Source organism: Bos indicus, chromosome 24, assembly GCF_029378745.1.
Source record: "Bos indicus isolate NIAB-ARS_2022 breed Sahiwal x Tharparkar chromosome 24, NIAB-ARS_B.indTharparkar_mat_pri_1.0, whole genome shotgun sequence".
NCBI lineage: Eukaryota > Metazoa > Chordata > Mammalia > Artiodactyla > Bovidae > Bos > Bos indicus.
The window spans coordinates 24,195,593-24,208,623 of record NC_091783.1 but is presented as its reverse complement, the minus strand read 5'-3'; the positions used below and the strand labels follow the sequence as shown (position 1 = coordinate 24,208,623).

The 13,031-nt window shown below is 38.1% G+C and overlaps 1 protein-coding gene across 1 annotated transcript in view; it reads right to left on the bottom strand.

The window, feature by feature from the left end:
* CCDC178 (coiled-coil domain containing 178) overlaps positions 1-13,031 on the bottom strand; it is a 417,287-nt gene that overhangs the window by 354,537 nt on the left and 49,719 nt on the right. Inside the window, exon 4 of the mRNA XM_070778765.1 lies at positions 5,581-5,720. Within this exon, the coding sequence (XP_070634866.1) occupies positions 5,581-5,720 (140 nt within the window). The remainder of the gene's footprint in view (positions 1-5,580; positions 5,721-13,031) is intronic.

Here is a 13,031-nt window from a genome sequence, read left to right as displayed (position 1 = left end):
AACAAGTTACTTTTCTGAAGATATTTTCATTAGAATCAGTTCAGTTCAGTTCAGTTCACTCACTCAGTCATGTCCGACTCTCTGTGACTCCATGAATTGCAGCACGCCAGGCCTTCCTGTCCATCACCAACTCCCGGAGTTCACTCAAACTCATGTCCGTTGAGTCAGTGATGCCATCCAGCCATCTCATCATCTGTTGTCCCCTTCTCCTCCTGCCCCCAATCCCTCCCAGCATCAGAGTCTTTTCCAATGAGTCAACTCTTCACATCAGGTGGCCAAAGTACTGGAGATTCAGCTTTAGCATCAGTCCTTCCAAAGAACACCCAGGACTGGTCTCCTTTAGAATGGACTGGTTGGATCTCCTTGCAGTCCAAGGGACTCTCAAGAGTCTTCTCCAACGCCACAGTTCAAAAGCATCAATTCTTCGGCACTCAGCTTTCTTCACACATCCATACATGACTACTGGAAAAACCATAGCCTTGACTAGATGGACCTTTGTTGGCAAAGTAATGTCTCTGCTTTTCAATATGCTATCTAAGTTGGTCATAACTTTCCTTCCAAGGAGTAAGTGCGTTTAATTTCATGGCTGCAGTCACCATCTGCAGTGATTTTGGAGCCCCCAAAAATAAAGTCTGACACTGTTTCCACCGTTTCCCCATCTATTTCCCATGAAGTGATGGGACCTGATACCACGATCTTCGTTTTCTGAATGTTGAGCTTTAAGCCAACTTTTTGACTCTCCTCTTTCACTTTCATCAACAGGCTTTTTAGTTCCTCTTCACTTTCTGCCATAAAATGAAAGTGAAGTTGCTCAGTCGTGTCTGACTCTTTGCGACTCCATGGACCGTAGTCTGTAGACTGAAACCAGGCTCCTTCATCCATGCTATTTTCCAGGCAAGAACACTGGAGTGGGGTGCCATTTCCTTCTCCAGCAGATCTTCCCAACCCAGGGATTGAACCCAGGTCTCCCGCATTGTAGGCAGACTCTTTACCCTCTGAGCCACCCATTAAGAGTGGTGTCATCTGCATATCTGAGATTACTGATATTTCTCCCAGCAATCTTGATTCCAGCTTGCGCTCCTTCCAGCCCAGTGTTTCTCAGGATGTACTCTGCATAGAAGTTAAATAAGCAGGGTGACAATATACAGCCTTGACGAACTCCTTTTCCTATTTGGAACCAGTCTGTTGTTCCATGTCCAGTTCTAACTGTTGCTTCCTGACCTGCATATAGGTTTCTCAAGAGGCAGGTCAGGTGGTCTGATTCCCATCTCTTTCAGAATTTTCCACAGTTTATTGTGATCCACACAGTCAAAAGCTTTGGCATAGTCAATAAAGCAGAAATAGATGTTTTTCTGGAATTCTCTTGCTTTTTCCATGATCCAGCAGATGTTGGCAATTTGATCTCTGGTTCCTCTGCCTTTTCTAAAACCAGTTTGAACATCTGGAAGTTCACAGTTCACATATTGCTGAAGCCTGGCTTGGAGAATTTTGAGCATTACTTTACTAGCGTGTGAGATGAGTGCAATTGTTCAGTAGTATGAGCAGTCTTTGGCATTAGAATAATGGGGGCCAAATACAGACTGCAAAGAATGAATGAGTATTTGGGAGGTGAGGAATCAGAGATAATAAATTTAGGCAACTCTTTTCAGATGTTAAGTGTAATGAGAAGAGAAACTGAAAGGGGGATGGATATATTTAAGAGTATGCATGCAATGAAAAAAAATTTCCTGAAAATGAGAAAAATCAATATTTTAAATGTTGATAGGAGTGAGTTAAGAAAAAAAGGGGATCTGGAAGATAGGATGGTGAGAAAAATGCCTGCTGGAACAAGATCCTTGCAAAGGCAGAAGATGGAATGCAGGTGAAGGGGGAGCCATTGTGGTGAAGGGGGAAATATTCCACAGAAGGACAAAGAGATTGTGTTTGTGGAATTCAAGAATGTTCATAGGTGAGATAAGGGGGTTTGAGGCATTTCTGTTATTTTGTCTCCTATTTTCTTTGAGGAGTAAGAGATGAAAGAGTAGTGAGGAGGAGGATTTGGAAACCTAAACAAAAGAGAGGACTGGAGAAGCCACCAAAGAATACTAGAGAAGGTTCAGGTTGACAAATAGAATGATTTCAGAGCACTATTAAAGGTCCCATTGAGGTTGGAGACCATGAATGCATAATATCTCAAATATGGATTATTGTGTAATATTCTCCATCACTATTCAGAAGCCTGGATGTAGAAGTGAAGATGGGGGACCATTAACAAGAGCTCATCAGATCTGGCACTTCGTCAGACTAAAAGGAAGGCAGAATAAAGAAGTAAAGGACTAAATATATCAATTAGTGAGTGTTTTAAGAGATGAATTGATTAGGCAAGGAAGTAAAAATATTGGTATGATACAATGGGAAACAGTGATCTAAGGTTTGAAGTTTCAAATGAAACAGAATTAGCAGAATGAAAGAACTCAAAGTATTTGATCAAGAGGATGAGATGATCAAATACAAGGGTTTCAGAATTAAAAACAGTTACAAAACGGTATAAGTAAAGCAAAGTTTTCCAATTATAAGCCTTTTTAACATTCATGTTATTGCATCCTCACAGTTGATACACTCTTAAGCAGAGAGATTATTTAGTATAGTAGTGAATAGGATGTTCCTAGGTCTGAGACACACCTGGTCTGGATACTAGCTCTGGGAGAAAGGAGAAATCAACTTTTGGAATCATTTTCCTCATCCATAATTGGGGATATTGGCAGTTTCTACCTCACAAGATTTCCATAAGGATTCAAAAATTATGTATATTAAGTGTTTAATACAGCCTGTGATATGCAGTAAACACTTAATAAATATTAGCTATATTATTATTGCCATTAATGATAAAGTTATTACTTATGTACAATGAATTTTTTATATTTAAAGAATGATTTCTAAATAGTTTCTCTTTGAGCCATTCTTTTAAGTCATGGTAGCACCTTAATGACTTGTATTGATTAAATGAAAAAGATACTTTCAACTGAGTAGAGATAATTTCAAATTAAATAAAATCATCTTTAGTCTAGGCAGTGTGGTGTATAACGTAGAAGAAAAGCAAATCAAAACCTCTTATTTGTATGGGAAGATATCCAGGTGATTATTTCCATCATTTTCCAATGTTTTCTCACACTTATACAAAATGTAGGTAAAATGTTCACAGTAACTCTACTTTGAGGAATTTTCTTTTCAAGATTCAGAATTACATTTACACATCTATGAATGGATGGAGAAACTTATGGCAGCTGGCTTATTTACATAATATATCTACAGAAAAAGGCTGCTTTTTTCAATTTTCCTTAAGATAAGCTGTAAAATACTTAGCTTATTTTGTGAATTACTTTATGTGAGGTCATTTTGGGGCTTCCCTGGTGGCTCAGCAGTAAAGAAACTGCCTGCAGGAGACCTAGGTTTGATCCCTGGATCAGGAAGATCCCCTGGAAGAGGGCATGACAGCCCACTCCAGTATTCCTGCCTGAAGAATCCCAAGGACAGAGGAGCCTGGTGGACTACAGTCCGTAGGGTCACAAAGAGTCGGACACAACTGAAGCAACTGAGCACTCATGCACAAGGTCATTGTTTTAGCTAGCCCATTAGCCATTGTTTTTAACAGTTAGCTCACCGCTCAGAATCCCTAGCAGGAATGGGTAATGAACATGGGCTTTGGTAACAAGGGGAGTGTGATCGAATCCCAACTCTGTCCTATGACCATAAATAAGACTCTATAAACTATTTAAAATTATTATTTCTCCATCTATCAGTTAGAACAGTAACCATTCAACAATAGTTCTGAGTTATATTACAGCAGTGGCCCCAGCCTTTTTGGCACCAGGGACAGGTTCCACGAAGACAATTCTTCCGCGAACCAGGCTTGGGGGATGGTCTGGGGACGATTCAAGCACGTTGCATTTATGGCGCGTAGTACTTCTACTCTAATGCCACTGTGGATCGACAGGAGTTATCAGTGTGAGGCCAAAGGTGGGGGCCTTTGACTATTCATCCACACCTATCAATCTATTTTCATCATGTTAGCAACATATAATTGTTAGTTAAAACACTTGTGAAGTGTAGAGCATATCATATTCTATCTGTCTGTGCTCAGCTGTTTCCAACTCTCTGCAACCCCATGGACTGTAGCCCGTCAGACTCTTCTGTCCATAGATTTTCCAGGTAAGAATACTGGAGTGGGTTACCCATCTCTCCTTTGGGTGATCTTCCCGACCCAGGGATTGAACTCAAGTCTCTTGTGTCTCCTGCATTGGCAAGTGGATTCTTTTATCACTGAGCCACCTGAGAAGTCCCAGCATATCATATTAATTAATATTAATTCTCTATTTACTTATACTCTTCAAGGCCCAGGCCACCATCAGACAGATGACCTGCAACGCATTTTCTGAAGGAGTGTTCTAATTTGGAGGAACAAAGCAGCAACAGATATAAATACTAACATAGAATGATATAAATAATGTTATTAAAATAACAATACATAGTCAACATATATTGAGTGCATGTCATATGCTATCTAACATGGTATCATTATCACCATTCTCATCTAAGTTCACAGAAGTTGCAGCTCTTAGGGCTGTGATCTTAAATTCTGCACTCTAACTCCTCTAAAAGGAAATAGCACCTTAGATCAAGCATGACAAAGGCCCACTGGAACTCTCTCAGAGCCAGAAACAGTAACAGTGATCAAGGAAAAGAATAGCACAGATTTCTGGCAAACTTTTCTTCCTGTCTGGGCAGTGTAGTTGTGTATTAATTACTTAGAAACGTAATATGAATAAAAGGTATGAGAAGGTTTTCAATCATTCCTAAATTATCCTTTGAAAATAAGTGATAGTTATAGTAACTTCAAGATTGAATTACCTTCAGAATAATAAAGGCAAATTTTAACATTAAAAAGACAAAGAATCATTATATTCTCTTTTAACAGACCTTTTAAGTATTTCTTTAGAACCAAATAACTCATTAGAAAGGGCATTCTGTCCTTTTATACACCAATTTACTCATCTAAACATCTAATCAGTTTAGTGTCCCTGAAAAGGATGTAAATACTATTTAATTTACTAGTCAAGTTGGCTTATGGAAATAACTACTTAGCATGATTGCCGCTGGATAAAGAACAAACATGCAGGAGAAAAAAAAAATCTATTTAATAAGGTCATTTCACCCTTCTGAAGTGACACTATCAAAAACATGTCCAGATTAGTAAATTGTGCAACTGAGCAAAGATTCTATAAAGAAGTGCAAGAATCATTAAAAATAAATAAATAAATAACTCCTGGGGACCCTTATAGGCCCTATGTTATTGTTCTTTAGTCAGTCAGTCATGTCTGACTCATTCATGACCTCATGGACCGTAGCCCGCCAGGCTCCTCTGCCCAGGGGATTTCCCAGGCAAGTACTACAGTGGGTCGCCATTTCCTTCTCCAGGGGATCTTCCTGACCCAGGGATTGAATGGGCATTAATTGCTTGGTAGGTGGATTCTTTACCACTGAGCCAACCAGGGAAACCTATAGACCCTATACAAAAATTTCAGCACGTTAGATATGACTTACCCGTTTCAGATGCTCCTGTATTTTAGACTCCACATCCTCAATGTGTGCAATCATCTTGTTGACACATGGAGCCGGGATGTTTACTAAAGCACAGCTTTCACGTCGGCATGGGTAGCCAAAATAAAGGCCTTTATTCAGCTCTACAGATAAAGCAGACAGAGGACATCAGTTCTCAGTTACATACAGAATAGTAAACCTTGATATTCAGAATGTACAAAAAGTATTCTGCTTTACTAGCACTAACACTCCAACTTCAATCAACAGATTGATAAATGTCAGAGAATTATAGAATGAACCTTCTAATAATCTGAAAACTAAAATAAAATGATCATTTATAACATAAAATGCAACAAATAAAAATAAACCTAAGAGATGAGACCAAAACTTTAAGAAAATTTAAAAGTTGAAGTGTTCCATGGCATCATGAAAAAAAGAAAGAAAAAAGGCAGAAAATCAGTTAATCCATTTGTTTCTACATAGACCTTAAATCACTTAAGAAGTGACTTTGACATATATTTTAAATTCTCCTCTCAAAGAGATACCATGTGTCCCAGTGTAAATAATATCCAACCACTCATGCATTGAAGTTCTTCCTTAAATTCAGCATGGTTTCTCCTGCTGAAAATAAATAAATAAAAGCAGGTCCCCATCATCCTCATAATAACCTCATTTTCTACCTTCCATTTCTGAAAATTGAAGTCTCATGCGAAGAGTGATTGATGTTCTCACTGTGGCATTCAAGTTGTACTCATCATAAAATCCACTCAGTCCGATGTGCCTCGGTGATTCTAATCCTGGCATGTCCTGAACCAACTGAAGGTTGCAGAAGCACAGCGAAGTTGTCCATGAAGCCCCACCAAAGTGCTTACCTGCAGTCCTGTGGCCTCTAAGGACTCTGCTGAGCTGGATTACAGCTGCAATCACTGATCATAAATGCAAGACACAAAATAGGCTTGGGGCCTCAGTGAGAACAGACTGATGTTCTCATTTCAGTTGACCTTGAGGAACACGGAAGCAATGCTGTTGCCTCCAGTCTGAGCCTTTTGTTTCAGTGTCAACACATAGAGATGGTAAATATTTTAGACAGCTTCATATAAACTGAAGTCTTTTAAATATCTTTAAATGAAATCTCAAAATATCCTCCTCCAAATATGCATTATCTGTCAAAATGGCATAGGTTTCATTTATCAATGTGTCTATCCCATATATGTTCATATCCTATATGCAGAATAATAGTCCACATAGGAAAAAATACATATTTTTTTTGACATTTTTGAGCACTAAATATATGTACCAAACGTGGGGCTATGCTAAGCACTTTTGATGCCACATTTTGTTTAATCTTCACAACAATCAATTGAAAGAGGTTCTTGTCTTGATTTCATATATGAGGAAATCAAAGCTTAGAGAAGTTGTTACATCAAATGTTGCATTGCACAGAAGTGAGAGGCGGGAGAGCTGGGACTTAAACTATTTCTCTCTGGTTTGGGAGTATACACAATACCATGAAGGTTGTTTTTATATTTAAAAATGAGGTGAAATGAAGAGAAGTGTTTCTAAAAGGGTATCTCAGAGACATATCAAAAGTTTCACATCACTTGTTTGTGAAGTTCGAATGTTCCTTCAAGATATCAGCGCTGATATTCTAATGTATTTTACTTTGCTTTGACCATGGTGAACACACATACTTGGCATGACTATTTTTTTGTTATATTCTACTTTTCCTCTTTATTTCATACACAGATATATATATTTTTTCATCTCTGTAACACTCAGAGGACCAAAAAAGAAAAGAAAAAAAAAAAAAACAAGCTGATAAAAATTACACATTGATCTCTTATCCAAATATCCTAATACAGGCATGTTGTCCAGCCCTCTAAAAATAGGGTTTTAATATACATTTAACAAGCAGGCAGTTTTTCTTATAGTCAAAGCATTTGTTTTGCTTCATTAAATGGGGAAACAAGGAGAGCAATGACTCATTTAACATTTTTCTACATGTGCCATTCTCAACCTACCAGATGAGTTATTCATTAATTTCCAGAGCACTCCATGGTTTAGGATTAACATTTTACATATGGTAAAGTGGGGAAAAGGAAATATTGTAAAGTTAGAGTTTGCACTAAAAGTCTACAAAAGACACGGCACTACAGCAGCACAAGAAAGAACAAGAATCCATCAGTTCTTATGACTGCTCTATCCTAATACTAAGGGTATGAGTTACAACTTTCCTTTCCGCTTCTTTTTCATGTTACACACATTATAGATACACTTAGGTCACTAAACTTGCTGTCTCTGGTCACACATTTATCAGCTTGATTGACTGATAACTGTGATTTTTAAGATAAAACTAATCAATCTCTAACCTTAGATTTCTCACTGAATACATGAACCAGAACCAGATGGCAGGGTGTTATATAAGATCATTTTCACCTACAACTCCATAATGAAATGAATTAACAGTTTTAGTCAAACATTAAGTTGATAGAGCTCTACCTTGTAAAGACTGTGCATAAAAAATCGGGTAAGTATTTCAAGAATTAAACTCAGGCAGGAGACTCATTCTCTCTAAAAATCAGCCCAACTCCAACATCCTTGCTCAGAATTAATGCATAAGCGTAGGATCCTTCTGGACCTAACCAGAGTTGAGGTTTGTTGAGACTGCAACATGAAACTTCCTTTTGAGAAAAAATATTGATGGTCTGATTGTGTGGGCAAAGGGTTGTTTATGTTCATTAACTGCCAACTCTCCTCACTCAATGAATTAGATCCTTACACAGTTTATTCGCACAGGCCCTATAATTGAAGATTTTATCACTACCATTCTTCCTTCTCTTCTGCTTTTAATATGTAATTCCTTTACATCCATCACTGAAATTATTGTATCATGCCTTTATCTGAAGTCAGTTCTCTGAGGAAAAACTCTTACCCAAACACAATATTTTTTTCTCACATTCCGTTACCCCTTTTAATATCCTGGTTTTCTTCCAAAATGTAGAATAAGCTAGCGCTCATAAGTTTAGAAATAATTTCTTCTCCTTGCAAAGCCTCTGTGTGATGAACAGAAAGTACTGTTAACTTTTTTTTTTTTTAATGAAAAACAAAGCTCCTTTTAGTTTTGTTATACACTGGTGGTGGGGGAACTTAGGAAGAGACCTTTCCCTGAGTAAAGAATGAATGGGCAGATTGATAGAATTTATCCAATCTAAAGAAAAGAAATAAAAATGAAGAAAAAGAACAGATCCTCAAATTATTCTAGGGAAAAAATAAAATATAATCAAGTCCAGAATATGTGAAGTTGAGGGTCTGGAAGGAGAAGAGAGGGAAATTTTGAGAGAAAAATCTTTGAAGAAATAACAGCCAAAATATTTCAAAATCTCATGAGAAACATCAACTCACACATCCAAGAAGCTCAAAAATCTCACACAATACAAAAACAGAAAGAGAACTATGTCTGAGAACATCAAAGAGAGAAAACCAATTAAAGAGGAAATCTTTAAGCGGCCAGATACAAAAGGACATATTACATATAGAGGACATGGCATGAATAACTGCTGTATTTCTCAATCACAAACAAGAAAGGACAGGACATAATAGAAAAAAAAAAAAAGTTTTAAAAAACAAGCAGGCAATTGGGAAAGTAGTTCAGCTCAGTTTAGTCACTCAGTTGTGTCTGACTCTTTGTGACCCCGTGGACTGCAGCATGCCAAAGCTTCACTGTCCATCACCAACTCATGTCCATTGCGTTGATGATTCCATCCAACCATCTCATCCTCTGTCATCCCCTTCTCCTCCCACCTTCGATCTATCCCAGCATCAGGATCTTTTCCAGTGAGTTGGTTCTGCACATCAGGTGGCCAAAGTATTGGAGTTTCAGCTTCAACATCAGTCCTTCCAATGAACACTCAGGACTGATCTCCTTTAGCATGGACTGATTGGATCTCCTTGCAGTCCAAGGGACTCTCAAGAGTCTTCTCCAACACAACAGTTCAAAGGCATTAATTCTTCAGCACTCAGCTTTCTTTATAGTCCAATGCTCACATCCATACATGACTACTGGAAAAACCGTAGTTTTGACTAGATGGAACTTTGTTGGTAAAGTAAGGTCTCTGCTTTTTAATATGCTGTCTAGGTCGGTCATAGCTTTTCGTCCAAGGAGCAAACGTTTTTAAGTAGTATTGAAACATAAAAATTACCATATGTAAAACAGAGAGCTAGTGAAAATTTGCTGAATGATACAGGGAGCTCAAACCTGGTGTTCTGTGACAACACAGAGGCGTGGGATGGGCTGGGATGTCGGAGGGAGGTTCAAGAGGGAGGAGACATATGTATACTTAGGGCTGATTCATGTTGATGTACAGCAGAAACCAACACAACACTGTAAAGCAACTATCCTCCAATTAAAAATAAATACACTTTAAAAAATTAAATAAACAAAAAAAAAACAGGCAGGAAAGAAGGAAGGGAGAGAGAGAGAAATATTGAAAAAATAAATTTGACTTCACCAATATCAAAACATTTCACTTGCCTCAATAAGCTATTATAATAAATGAAAACACGAGCAAGAGTGGGAGGAAACAGATACATATCTGACAAATGACTTACATATGGAATGTGTGGAGAAAATTTACAACAGGAAAACAACCCAATAAAAAATGGGCATAAGACTGGGCTTTTCCAATAGATAATACACAAATGACTAACAAGAATGTACAGAGATGCTCCACATCATTAATCATCAGAAAAGTGCATATTTAATTCACAGTGCAGTACAACTTCACAATCACTAGAATGCCAAAAATTTTAAAAATTGGCGAAGTCAGTATTAGTGAGAATACCGTGCAGCTATAGGCTTCCCAGTTGGCTCAGTGGTGAAGAATCCACCTGCCAATGCCAGAGACACAGGAGACATGGGTTCGATTCTTGGGATGGGAAGATCCCCTAGAGGAGGAAATGGCAATCCACTGCAGTATTCTTGCCTGAAAAATCCCACAGACAGAGGAGCCTAGCGGGCCACAGTCTATGGGGTTGCAGAGTCAGATACGACTAAGTGACTGAGCACGCACATACAGTACAACTGTAACTGCTATGTTGCTGGTGGAATTGTCAATAATTTTTGGAAAACAGTTTGGCAGTTTCTTATAAAAGTTAAGTATACACTTATCGTATGACTCAGCACTCCACTTCTATGTATTTGTCCAAGATAAATAAAAATATGTCCATAAGAAACTTATGTGTAATTATTCATAACAGCTTTATGATAGCTCAAAATTAGAAAACCCAAAGTTTCTGTCAATGGCTATACAGCACTCATGCAAAGGAATACTAGTGAGCAGTAAAATGAACAAACTGCTGATATATTCAACATTGAAACTACTAATGTATTCAGCCACAGGGATGAATCTCACAGACCTCTTTCTCAGACTTTGAAAGAAACTGGACACAAAAGGACACATAAGTGGAATGATCCCACTTATTTAAAATTTTAAGATGGTGAAACTGAAATGATATCTGTGGATATGAAAGGTGGGGCGAAGTGATAGTGAACACGAAAGACACGAACTAACGTTCTGAAAAGAGTATCTACGCCCTGTTTAAGATGGTGGTTAAATGGGTGTCAAATCATTGACCCGTATACTTAAATGAGTGGGTTTTATTGTATTTAAATTTTCTCTCAACAAATCTGTTTGATAAAAAGACCACCAACCATTCCCTAGTGACAGAATTAAAGAACCTGGTAGCATTCTAGTCTTGACCACTAGCGCCACCTGGGAAGCCCTTGTTTACTGTAGCTCTCCTGACTTCTTTTCCCTTACGTAAGAGAGTGTGCCTTGGGGGAACTGGGGGGAATTTGCACATAGTTCATAATGGTTGCAGACCTTGAATCTGCTGATCCAAATAAACTTCTCTTTTCTGGAGAACTATTTGATAGTTTGTTTAGGACAATCGCTTCCACATTCCTCCTGTACCCAAATAATTCTGCAGAGCACACTCAGACTCAAATTTTCAAGCAAAAGATTTGGCAACATAACATCACCAATCAAATTTATACAGGACCAGGGACTAAGCAATAATGAAGTTCACACTTTTGAGCCTGAAATTCAAGATGCTTCTTGACTGCACCTCGATCATTTCAAGCTTTATTTTAACCAATTATCTTTATATTTCTGGATTTTTCCTATGCTGAATTCAAAGTAACCTACTTTTCCCATATTTTGTGTTATTTCACCGTACTATTTGATTCATTCCATTCTTTCTTAAATTCCCTCCTCACATTTCATATACAAATATATCCTTCAATATTCAGTTCAAATCTGTCCTTATTCATTAACAGTTCTCTTAATTCTTAAAAGGCATACAAACAAATTGATGTTACTCAAAATACTGAAGATACTTTTGTTCCAAAGTATTCATTTGTCATACACTGCTCTGATATTGTGATTTAGAATGAAAGTGAAACTGAAAGTCACTCAGTTATGTCTGACTCTTTGTGACCCAGAGAGTCACAAATTCTCCAGACCAGAATACTGGAGTGGGTAGCCTTTCCCTTCTCCAGGGGATCTTCCCAACCCAGGAACTGAACCCAGGTCTCCTACATTGCAGGAAGATTCTTAACCAGCTGAGCCACAAGGGAAGCCCAAGAATACTGGAATGGGTAGCCTATCCCTTCTCCAGCATATCTTCCTGACCCAGGAATTGAACAGGGATCTCCTGCATTGCAGGTGGATTCTTTACCAACTGAGCTATCAGGGAAGCTCCCATGATTTAGAATAAGCAATACATATTTAGTCTTGATCTGTTTTTGGCACAAAGATGCTAAAACCCTTGCAATTTCCTAACTGATGAGAGCAATTAAAATGTCATTTTTTATACTAATGAGGTGATTTTTGGACCCCAGATAAGGATGGGGACTCAGGAAAACCAATCTTCTGATTACAGAGTTGGACTTTTCAGTCTCGCCACCAACTTCTGACCCTTGGGGAGGGGAGAGGGCCTGGAGGGTGAATCAACAATCTCTGGTCAGTGATTTAATCAATCCTGCCCAAATGATGAAGACTCCATAAAAATTCAACCAGACAGGGAACTGAGAGTTTCTTGGTTGCTGAATATATGAAGATTTGGGGGGACTGGAATGCTTGGAGACAACATCCCTTCCTCCATATCTTGTGGAAGCTCTGTGACCTTCCTCCATATCTTGTTTTATGCCCCTCTTCCATCTGGCTGTTCCTGTATTATATTCTTTTATAATAAACCAGTAACCTAGTAAGTAAAATGTTTCTCTGAGTCCTGTGAGCCACTGTAGCAAATTAATCAAAACCTAGGTAGGCAGGGGTATAAACTGAAACCACTAATAATATATAGTAGTTGGTCAGAAGCACAGGTGATGAACTGGGCTTAAATTAACAAAAATTAAGATTAAATATTTTGATAAATATGGAATTCTCCACGAG